Consider the following 12,288-nt stretch of genomic DNA (forward strand, 5'->3'; position numbering starts at 1 on the left):
GAAAAATCTAAGAAAAGGCTCAAAATATTTTTGTGTAATTAAAAAAATATATGAGAATAAATCTTTCCAGTGTCAAAATAATTAATGCAAAAATATTTAAATGTTATTTTAACGTTTAAAAATGTCATTTATTAAACTGTTTTCTCAATTAAATTGTCACAAAATAAATAATAAGCTTAAAATCACAAAATTAAACAGTAAAAGTTTCTAATCTGAACTATTTATAAATGTAAAAGCAGAGGGTGATAAATTAAAAAAATCAAAAACAGCTAAATAATTAAATGTTTATTCTCCAACATATAACAGAAAGTTATTTTGTTTTCACATTCAGTTGTTGTGAAGAACATCCTTCTCACGTTAGGCTGCTAAAAAACGGATTATTCAAACTTCCAGCTGGAAGCAGGTTTGCATTCATGATGACTGTTCATGTGAAAAGAGTCTGTTGGCTTTTGTTCGCTCCTGTCACATGATGCAAGGCTTCACATCCTGATAAACGCTTTGGTGGTGATGATGGTGATGATGAGGATGATGGAGCTGATAGTAGGGGGCTGCAGTGCTGGGATGAAGAGGAGAGATCCCATTCAGGTTTAAAACTAACTCTTTCCTGTCGCGCGCGGGAGCAGAGGAGGGATTGGAATAACGGGACAATCCAACTGGAAAAAGACACAAAAAAAGGGACGAATAAATGTCAAAAAATATAATTTAATTAGTGAGGCTGAAAGTTGAAAATATTTATTTTATCCTTTTTTAAACAACAAACTCTAATATTTAATAAATTGACTGGAATTAAAAAACAAAACCTTTCTCTTTCACTGTAGGATAAATAACAATAAACATCTGTTTATTGTTATGATTTTAAAACAAAATTAGATTAAAAAGTGGTCATGCGCAGGAAAAATATTTAAAAAATCCCAGTAAAATGATCAAAGTTTGATTGTATTTGTCCGTTTAAGTGTGGATTCTTGTCACGTGAGGTATGGATTTTATTTTGAATAATGTGTAAATTTATAGGTTTTAGTTTGAATAAAGTGGATATCTATGGATTTTATTTGGAAAAATGTGTAGATTTAGAGATTTTATTTTGAATAATGTGTAGATCTGTGGATTTTATTTTGAAAATGTGTAGATCTGTGGATTTTATTTTGAAAATGTGTAGATCTATGGGTTTTATTTTGAAAAATGTGGAGATCTATGGGTTTTATTTTGAAAAATGTGGAGGTCTATGGATTTTATTTTGAAAAAGTATAGATTAAGGATTTTTATTTTGAAAATGTTTAGATCTATGAATGCTATTTTGAAAATATGCAGATGTATGGATTTTATTTTAAAAATGTTTAGATTTATAGATTTTATTTTGAAAATGAGTAGATCTATGGATTTTATTTTGAAAATACGCAGATTTATAGATTTTATTTTGAAAATATCCAGATCTATAGATTTTATTTTGAAAATATGCAGATAGATTTTATTTTGAACGTTTTTAGATCTATGGATTTTATTTTGAAAATGTTTAGATTGATGGATTTTATTTGGCAAATACGCAGATTTATGGATTTTATTTTGAAATTTTTTAGATCATTAGATTTTATTTGGAAAATGTGGAGATCTAAGTTTTAAATAAAGCAAATATTTCTATAGAATTTTTTAACTAATTAATTAAACTTAAAAAAACATAGATAAATCACACTTAAAAAATGTAAAATGTGGATAAATAAAAGCAGTTATTAGTCAGTATTTCAGTCTTAAAATGATCTAATATCTGCGGTTTTAAACTGTAACTCCTAATGAAAAGTGATTTTTTTCTATTGTTTTGACCATAAATTGTTCCGTAAATTAATTCAAATAATAGTTATTGTGATGCCATTTCATTTTAAAAAAATCTTAAATGTATTGGGTAAAATAGTTAGGCTTTAGGGGGAGTTGTTACATTTTTATGTTTACTAAAATATAAGTTAACAGTGTTTTATGTGTTTCATTGGAATTGATCCTAAATTTGAGACATTCATGTGTTTTTTTCTTGTATTTTGTTTGAAACTCAAACGATGTTACCTGAGCTTTCATACGAGTCTCGTGCGTGATGGTGCAGATAGCTCTGATCCAAAGAGGAACTTGACCCGCCCGCGTGCACGGTACCAGAGTCTGGGCTGCTCGGAACCAGAGGTGCTTGTTTGATGTATGAGAGTCCCGGTGAGCTCCACTGAGAGGCCGCGTGCGCATATGCAGGCTGGCCGTCCAGCGCCGGGGAGGACTGCTGGGGGCTGCTGCTGTAGTCCGGACCGTAGTCTGGGTTGGAGCCCGCCGGACACGCAGCAGCCATGAAGCCGGATGAGCCTGAGGGCGCGTGCTGGCAGTGGTATCCTCCCCCGAGTCCCTCAAAGCCACTCGGAACCGGGTTGCCCATCAGGTCTAAGCTGTAGCTGCTGTGACATCCCAGAGAGCCAGAGGGAGTTTGGAACTCAAAGTTCTGCGGCACCATCGCCGCTCCGAACCCGACACCGTTCACCATCCGGTACAGAGGCTTGAACGCCTGACATTTTCTGCGGAAACCTCTCGGCCTGCGGCGAAAGGAGCCCTCCTCGAACATGAACTCACTGCCGGGGTCGATCGTCCAGTAATGCCCCTTCCCCGGTCTGCCCAGACCTTTGGGGAGTTTGATAAAACACTCGTTCAGGGACAAATTGTGCCTGACGGAATTTTTCCATCCCTGGTACGTCCCCCTGAAGAAGGGGAACCTGGCCTGCAGGTACTGATAGATCTCACTCAGCGTGAGCCTTTTGGACGGAGAGCTTTGGATTGCCATGACAATCAGAGCGATGTAGGAGTATGGAGGCTTTTCTGGGCGCCTCATCCCGGATCCTCCTCTCTTCCCTTTCGCGGCATCGTGGATGCTCTCCATCCCCGCCTGCGCGCCGAGCAGCGCTGCGCTCTCAGGTGGTCTGGAGCGCGCAGGATCAGACGGATCCAAATGCTGCTGCGGGATCTCGGTCGTCATTTTTGCGCTTCTTGACGAATTCCAATAAATGTATTGATCACTCTCATAACGGTCCTATCTATCCGCGCGCTCCTCTTTCCTCTCAGTTCACGGGAGGCGGTAATCCCCGAGAGGGGAGACAAACATCCCGACTTTACTTGCGCACATCCAGCTGGCCAAATCCAACTGGACCACCTGGGTCCTCAAATCTGTCTGTGCCTTTCAACCAAATCCCCCTCCCCTCCCTCAAAGCCTTCCAAGATGTTTCCAAAGGCTTCTCCCTCCCCATCTGGCGAATATCCAAACAAGATGGACACAAAGTTGTGCGAAATGTCTCTCCCTCTGTATTTTTCAAAACTCACAACAAGTAAATGTGTCATTTCTAACCCATTTTCCGCGGGTTAAGCGCATGCGTTTTTACGCACGGACTCTTTTACGCATCAGCTTCTTTTTCCTTTCGGGGTTTTCCCTTCAGCGAATCACCTTCATCAATCAGTCTTCAGCATCTTCTACTCCAACACAGCTACCTTCATGTCTTCACTCACTGCATCCATAAACCTCCTCTTTGATTTTTCTCATATTGCCTTGAAGCTGCAACTCTTTTACGCATGGGATCTCACGTCCAAATCCAAATTATCTAGACAGAATCAAACCACGTGACCTCAGCTACGTCACAATAAAAAGTGCCACATGGTTTCTCTATGTGTAAAGGGAGTTTTAACTTCTAGGTATTTGGAGGAAGGACGCTCCTTTCCTCATCAGAGCGCGCCAAAACCGCGCGCAATGGTCACCTTACTCGGATTTATGGAAACATCCAAAACAAAATCAAAGAAAATATCTTGAAAATGAAGGAAAATATTTCCAAGGGAGTAAAAATAGAATCACAAGATAAAAAATAATATTTTCTTAAAAAGATAAAATACTTGAATACTTATAGTCAGGGTGAACTATAGCTTGGAAAGTAATTTCCTTTGAACTCTCATGAGATTTAATAAACTCGGAAGACCTTTGGATTTGGATTCAGCTCATTCGGGATGCGTCACTTCCTGCACACGTGATAAGGTGACGGGAGAATACACACACAAAAGGGAATTCCGCAAACCGTGAAAAAGCTCCCAGGTTTTTCAGTTTTACACTTTAAGGCCAAAACGGATGGATTTTTTTCCACAAAAGCAACCAGAGTCACAATTTACTGCTTCTCACTTTTTATTGCAAAGGAAAAACACAAAATAAAAGAAAACAAGAACAAAGTGCACATATGATTCTTCAATGAAGTAAAAAAAGTTAAATATGTCTTCAGTAACTTTTTTAACGAAAAAAATCTTTAAATAAAAGAAGATATGTGAGCTTCAATAGAAAAAGTGTACAAAAAAAAAAAAAAACACCACAGTAAAATCGGATTCAAGTTGAAAAAGTCTTTTGAATTTTCCTCAGTGCGTCGCCTCCTACATCGATGAAAGCATCCCAGAGCTGTAGGTGTTTGGGTAGAGGTGGCTGAAGTACGGAGCTGGAACAGGTGCGTGGGAATGACGCGCCACAAATTCGGGGCAGTACGGCCAGCTGACGGCGGGAAACAGAGGAGGGCGTCCTTCATTAAAGTCTCTCTTGAACGGTTTGCTGAGGATGCTGTCAATAGCAAAGGAACTGCTGAACTTGGGGCCCGGGTCAGTTCTGTGGACGCTCGCGGACTCCTCTGCGCGCGCGGACGCTTCATGCTCCCGGCTGAACCTTTTGTTGATGCGCTTTCTTCTGCGCCGGAACACCCCGTCAGCGAAGGTGTACTCGCTCTGGGGATTCAGCATCCAGTAATTGTCCTTCCCCCAGGGTCTGGACGGGTCCCGCAGCACTTTGAGGAAACAGTCATTTAGAGACAGGTTGTGTCGGACAGAGTTCTTCCAGCCGGTGTAGCTCCCCCTGAAGAACGGGAACTTCTTCATCAGATAGTCGTTTATGTCCGCCAGGGTCAGACGTCCAGAGGGGGAGTCCCGGATGGCCATGGCGATCAGTGCGATGTATGAAAGAGGAGGTTTGGGTCTCCGCGTGTACGGCTTGGTCTTGCTGTTCCCACACGGAGTGACAGGTGAGGGGCTGTGGGCCACGTCTCCATCGGATCCCAGCTCCTCCTCCGCGCAGACAGGAGATCGCGCCGCAGCCCCCTCCGCCTCACAAGACATCTCCAGGTGTTTGGCATCATAATAGTTTCCACACAACACCTCCAGCTTCATCCTCGCTGCGCTGTTCAGTCTTCAACTCTGTGCGTAAAAGTCTCTGTGCGTCAGGACGCGTCGTGTTCTGGAACCTCTCCAAAGAAGCGCGCCTCTGCAATCATACCTGTCGCAGCATCGTAGCTCCTCTTTACCTGCACGCTGCGCTACCAGCGGGTTTTATCCAGATCACCTCACGACCAACCCAACAGGCGGGGCCACGAGGGATTTCAAAGGAGGACAAAACATCTTTACAGAGCGACAACTTATCTGGATAAAACACAAACAAACGAGTCAAAAGCCATCAATTGAAACGAAAAGTTACAAATAATAGCATTTATTTCCACCCCTTAACTCCTTAAATTAGTTTAATCTGTGACACGTGACACTCAACTCACCTGGTGCTGCTTCACCTGAAACGCCAGAGGGCGCATGTTTCCATATTGATAAGTTCCAAGAGGAATTTTAAAAAATATTATTATTATCAGAAACCTATGGGGTTGTAAATATCCAAATTAATATAAATATTTTTGAATGTTATCATGTTTTAGGAGAAAAAAAAACGTTTTCAAATGCATATTTTCACCTTTTAAACAAATTTATTTATAAATGTTAAATTTACTAACTAAATATTTAGTTAATACGCTATATTATGATATTTATGAAAAAAATATATAAATTATATATTTAACGTACAAAATAAATATTTATTTGATGAAATTAAACATTTAGTTTGCACATTAAATAATTCGATCAGATCTAAATATTTATTTTCCAAACCAAATATTGAAGTTTTGTAACAAAATATTTAGTTTGGAGTTAAATATTTAATTAAGAGCTACATTTTTAGTAAAAAAAAACACAAATATTTAGCTTGTATCTAAATATTTACTTAAAAACTAAATATTTAGTTTGAAACTATATAGTTAGTGTTTTATTTAATATTTAGTTGGTATGCTAAATATATTATTTTAAAATAAATATTTAGCTTAAAATTAAATATTTAGCTTGCTAACTAAATATTCGTTAGCAAACGTAACATTTATGAATACATTCATTTAAAAAGTGAAAATATGCATTGAAAAATGAAACCTGTATTTTTTCTCTCCTAAAACATCCCAAACATTCAAAAATATTGATATTAAAATTTTACTTTACAGATTTACCTATGAAAACCTATAGAAACCTATGAAAGGGTTTTTTGTCTTTTAACAATTTGTAGTAATATTTATTCATACCTGAATTTGTCGTATCGCTTTTCACCCAAAATACTCACCTCTGTTTATGCAAACTGTTATTTTCAGGTGTTTGCACTGGCGTGGCTGCTCTGATTTCCCAGTAATGATCTGTTGGAGCTACATGTGATAACAAAGCTGTGCTGAAGTCACTGTTGTGAATAGTTTCCCTTTAAGAGTATTTGTGTAAGCAAACCACACGGTGACAAAAGAGTCCAAATGAAACATATTTGTTCATTTCTCTGCAAGCAGCAGCTTGTAAAAAGGTCACAGCCTGTTTTCCAGAATACGCCGCCGTTTTTGTAATTACAGACTAAGTCTTGTGTTATGGAATCATAATTATTGTTTTTATTATATATGTTTAAGATCCTTGTTATATTTAAATCCTCTTTGGTCTGCAATTTTGATGTAAGATGTGTTATTTTTACCCTTTTAAATTTTAATTAAAGAGATTTTATAAACTTTATTCCCAAAAATATCTCCTGAAATCAACATTTTAAGATAAAAAACTAACATGAACGCTTTTAGCCCATCCTGACCATTCACTTTATAGACATTTTCCATCAGATTTAGACGCTTTTCTTGGATTTATTTGCAGCTGTGTTTGCATAAGCAGCTCCGTCTGAGTCAAACAAAGTGTTATGACATTTCTAGGCACCTTGGAAACAATAAGTAACAACGTGCCACCTTTTTTGCAGACGCTGAAATAAAACGTGTCTTATCTGACAAGTCCGTTTTTTGGCGAGTGATGCGTTGGTGTAAATCCACAGAATGAAATATGATCAAACAGTAAAACAGCACCTTCAACCGAGCCATAAAAATTCCATCTGCCACAATACAAGATTTCAGATAAAACCTTTTAGTGTGGCTCTGACGTTGGAGTTTAGGGGTGAGGACACTGATATGTGCATAGTCAGACTTATAGTCATGTGGAAAACAAACGTCTGACACAGACAAGGTCAAACAAACCAACGTTTTGTAAAAATCTGACATTCTCTTGAGGATGTTTACACTTGATTTCTATCAAAGTGATATTTTAAAAAAATGTATGGAAGAACAAACATGTCAAAAGTAATTGTGATTAAAATGATGCTAGGAAAAGACGAAAATAGAAAATGACCAAAAATAAATATCTGTGAAAGGACACTTAAAGGAAAATTAAGCTGGATAAACAAGTGGAATAAAAATGAATGATGTTTTTCTGTTACACTGATGTCATCAAGTACGGTGGCCCTGAAGTGTAAATTTCACAAACGAACCACTTACTAAAAAACAAATTAAACGACAATGAAAAAGGCAAAACAAATCATAAAAAACAAAATTACATTAAAAAAAATCAATTAATTCCAGAGACCAAAACAAAAAAAAGAAGCAAAATATGAACAAAAATTTCCCAAAAATTCCAGAAATGTTAAAAAATAAACACAATAAGAAAGAGGAAAAGGCGGGTACTTTCGCTGATCAGATAATAATATTTGATGTCTGTCATTTGATTTATTTCATGTCTTCAATGTCTGCATAATAATAAAAGTTTGATAATTAGTGAGGAGCATATGCAGGAACTACGGTGGCCCTGAAGTACAAATCAAATCAGCAAACCACTCGACACAAAAAACGTCAAAGATCACAACAAAAAACATAAAAAATATTGAAAAACACAATTTGGAAAACCAAAAAAAAAAGTTTTTGTGTTCAGTGATTTGTTGACGTGATTTGTCCTTCAGGGCCACCGTAATCAAGGGTTCTTATGAACCAACAGCACTAAAAAACGAAACAAAACATGCTTTCTTGAACTTAAGTAGTGAAATATTGCAAAAATATTTTACAAATACTTGAGGCTAAATTCAACAACTTTTTAAGCCCAAACCAGATCATCAGGTCTTCCACAAAGTGGAAATATTTGCTGCTTTAGTTCAGCTTTTATTTTTCAGTTCTAATTCCACACATATCCACCTATTATTCTATATTTCAATTGAATTTCCAAACAACTTTACTGATCCTTTCCATCTAAATATAGCGCTAAAAATCACGTTTCTGCACATGTGGCAGCTAGCGAAGGTGCGGCTATCAACCTCGGATAAACTATGTGAGATTAAAAACGCTGATTCACAGCTTCACACTTTAGCTCCAAAGCTGCATCGCTGTTGAGATCCTGATACGTGAGCGCACAATACGCTGAAGCACAACAGTCATCGTCTGAACCTGTGAGACAAAACACAGACGTGAAGTCCTTCTGCGATGTATCGGTGGAGGAAACGTGTTTGCAGGTCTGACAAAGAGAGCAACCATGTGAAAAAAAATAACACAAGAACTTTGGAAGCTTTGCCAGAGCAAATAAATGTTTTAAGAGCGTTTGTCGTATAATAGGCGTTCACCGAAAAAAGAAATGATACTAAACTCTTTTATTTGATTCCTTTTATACATCGTTAAAGGGGCTATGCTGGGGCTCTGTAACCTGCGGCTCCAGAAAAGGTTCAATTTAAAAAAAATAAAAGTAGAGTAAAAAATAAAGTAATAGATCTCTCCAACAATCCATCAAGCACTTTGACTTCGTAGTTAAACAAATTCAGACTAAAACATTTTGACATAGTGCCGTTTACAATACCAAATTCTTTGAAATTCCCAACCAAAAATCAACACTAACACATTATTTGGACAATTTTACTTCTTATTTTTGAAGGAATTCAAGGATTTCAAGTGCACCTTATGGTTTAAAAATAAGTCACTTAATTAGCTCAGATTTATTTTAGATTATTACAAATTTCTGGCTCAGATGTGTTTCAAACAGTAAAAAACATTTTCTTTTGTTCTGAATCTCAGCTGACACTAAACCACCTACTACTGCATTTGCTGAATTTGAAATAATGCAGGATGTCTTTTATTTTGAAAGGTAATCACATGAATCTGTCATATTTTCACAAGAAAATAAGTTGTTTTCTTATTATGCTTGTTTTATTTGAGCAAAAAATGATAGTTAGTTCATATTTACCAAAGTAATAGCAATAGTATAATGACAAAGTAGTTCAATTTTTTGTTTTTTTGAAGGGTTAAATAAGACTTTATGTCTCCAGTTGGGTTATGGTCAGTGAGGAATTGACTTGAATGGCTCTTAGTGTTTAAGGTTGACCTTTGCCATGCAAAATCAACTTTCTGAGCTTTTATGTGTTTTATAATGTTCATTCCTCACTATAAACAATCCCAAAGTGCTATTTTGATCACATATTTCTGAGTAAACCTGTTCTCTGAGCACCAGCCCCTCCAATCGACAGAAACGAGTGAACTGATGTCACAAAGTGAGAACAGCCCCTTTCAGGAAGAGTCTGCGCTATTGGCACCGCCCCCAGGCTAAGACAAACTTACTTTCTCCGGTGATCTGCAAAATGCTTTCATTTTAAATACAAAATACCATTTATCTTCCCATTGTGTCCAGTCTCCAATAGATTTCAGGTCTAACAGGCGTTTGTTACTTTAAACACCGGGCTCCTTAATGCCCCCCAGGTTGTGCACAGTCGTGCAGATGCTGAGAAACACAGGCACACGCTCTAGGACAGGGGTCTGCAACCTGCGGCTCCAGGGCCACATGTGGCTCTTTTACCTCTCCATAGTGGCTAAAGAAAAAATAAAATAATAGTAATTTTCAAAAAAAGTAGAGTTTAGCTTCTGTTTTAGCAACATGGTAACATTCTTTGCTAGCTTGTTGTCTACTGGGGTTTTTAGGCTAATTTAGAGTTTAGCTTCTGTTTTAACAACATGCTAATGTTTTTGACTAATTTAGTTTAGTGATTAATTTTATGCTAATTTTGAGTTTAGTAAATATTTTTTTGCAATTTTTTCAGCTAATTTATCTGCTCAAGTTTTTGGGAGATAATTTAGAATTTAGCTTATAGCTTAGCAACATGCTAACATTTTTGACTTATTTAGTTTACTAAGGAATTTTAGGCTATTTTGGATTTAAGCTAGTAATTGAGCAAAGAGCTAACATTTTTTGGGAGGTAATTTGGCCTCTAATTAATTTTTTTATGCTAATTTGGAGTTTAGCCAATATTTTAGCAATAGGCTAATTTTTTTTTTATTTTTTTTTTTTACAATTTTGTTATCTACTGGTGTTTTTACACTAATTTAGAGTTTAGCTTTTCTTTTAGCAACATGCTAACATTTTTGGCTTATTTCACTTACTGAGGATTTTTTTGCTAATTTGGAGTTCAGCTACTAATTAACCAACAAGCAGTTTTTTTTGCTAATTTGGCCTCTGCTAAAGGTAAAAGGTAAAAACAAAAAAAAAAAAATCCCATTTTGAGACGTGATAGTTTCTTTTTATATTTTTGCTTTTGTTCATGCCAAAAATACTTCACATAATTCACATTTACTAAAAAAATAAAAAAACAATGAGAATGTCATGAATGTCAATTTTCTTAAAGGCTAAAGGCATCTTACTTTTGGATAGGAAAAAAACTCACAAAAATAATTCATCTTTCATGAATGACTTGTTTTTTTAGTGTTCCAAAGGTAATAAATGATCATATATGTAAGGGATAATACCCGACGAAGTGTGCGTTATGAGAAATTAACGCACGACGCGGAGGCCTAAACCGTCCTCCGCTTCGCGTCGGACGGTTGCCTCCGTGAAGTGCGTTAATTTCTCATAATGCACTCTTCGGAGGGTATTATCCCGCTTATACCATGGTCTTTACAAAATAAATAAACATTTAATCAATATTTAGTACTTTATTCTTGTTATTTCTTTGGTTTAGCTCATTTTTTCACAAAAAAGCGGACTATTTGATCATCCGTGATGCGGTTTGTTGTCACGGTGACATGGAACACGGCATGAAGCCTGAAGCCGTTACAGACCTCAGCTGCAGCGGTAAAGTGTCGCTGTTTTGAAAGAAAGACCCGGACAAATTAGGATATTTTTCTTCTTTTTCTGACGTTAATCCTTCAGTGAGCAGCTAGAACATATTCAGCTTCTGTCTGTGTTTCATTTCACGGCAGGTTCGTTCTTCTGAGCTGCTCTAAAATGAGAAACTCCCTCTTGTGGTGAAACAGAAGACTACACCTTTCATGTCGAGTGGTGTTTTATTAGAAGGAGAATAACCAATTTGTCAATATTAATTTACCTTACAAAAGGAGAGGAATATAAATGCTGGTCGCTACAATAAGTTGAATAAAGCATCAGTTCAGAGAGAAAGTTCATCCATTACTGCTTGTTTTGTCCAGACGATGAAGGAAAAATGTGTTTTAAAGAAGCCTGCGCAGTGATATCGAACGTTTGGTCTGTGTGACCGGAACTTCTTTTTTAGGTGTGCGTTATTACTGTGCATTATCACTTTTTAATGCACACCCAGCAGCCAATCAGAATCGAGTATTCACCCAGACCATGGTATAAATGGATATAGTTAACTGTGAACGGTTTAGGAAAAGCACGGTATAGGCCAGGGGTGTCCAACATATGACCCGCGGGCCGGATACGGACCGCCAAATGGTTCAATCCGGCCCAGTTCTGAAGTGAAAAACATATAAGGATATTGAATTTAAAAAAGCAAGTTTGTAGTCCCTTCCTGAGGTGAGTTATGTTTTTTTTATTTATTTATTTATTTTATTTTTTTAAGAAATGGCCGCAATGCGCAATTTTACCACTAGGGGAGTCACAGGAAGAGTAAAATCGATTCTTCAAATGACCAAAATGGTGAAATTATCAAAATGTCGTCGTCAAAAAGAAAAAAAGATTGATATGGAGTGCATAGCGTTCCAAGAAAAATGAACAAAAAAAAAAAACAAATCTACAGATAACAAGTTGGTCGTTGGTTATTTTGCTATTATGTTACTGGTCCGGCCCACTTGAGATCAGACGGGTTGGATGTGGCCCCTGAACCAAAAA

At 37.0% G+C, this 12,288-nt stretch overlaps 2 protein-coding genes across 2 annotated transcripts; both read right to left on the minus strand.

Moving 5' to 3' along the window:
* Positions 1 to 223: 223 nt before the first annotated feature.
* foxf2a (forkhead box F2a) lies at positions 224 to 2,992 on the minus strand. The gene is made up of 2 exons (XM_024274303.2): positions 2,050 to 2,992; positions 224 to 653 (listed from the first exon to the last, which is right to left on the minus strand). The coding sequence occupies exons 1-2, from the start codon at positions 2,990 to 2,992 to the stop codon at positions 463 to 465; spliced, it is 1,134 nt and encodes a 377-aa protein (XP_024130071.1). The 3' UTR covers positions 224 to 462.
* Positions 2,993 to 4,169: 1,177 nt separating this feature from the next.
* Positions 4,170 to 5,509, minus strand: foxq1a (forkhead box Q1a). The gene has a single exon (XM_024274093.2). It carries the CDS (start codon positions 5,194 to 5,196, stop codon positions 4,417 to 4,419), a length of 780 nt encoding a protein of 259 aa, XP_024129861.1. The 5' UTR covers positions 5,197 to 5,509; the 3' UTR covers positions 4,170 to 4,416.
* Between the last annotated feature and the right edge of the window lie 6,779 nt (positions 5,510 to 12,288).

Source organism: Oryzias melastigma, linkage group LG17, assembly GCF_002922805.2.
Source record: "Oryzias melastigma strain HK-1 linkage group LG17, ASM292280v2, whole genome shotgun sequence".
Lineage (NCBI taxonomy): Eukaryota > Metazoa > Chordata > Actinopteri > Beloniformes > Adrianichthyidae > Oryzias > Oryzias melastigma.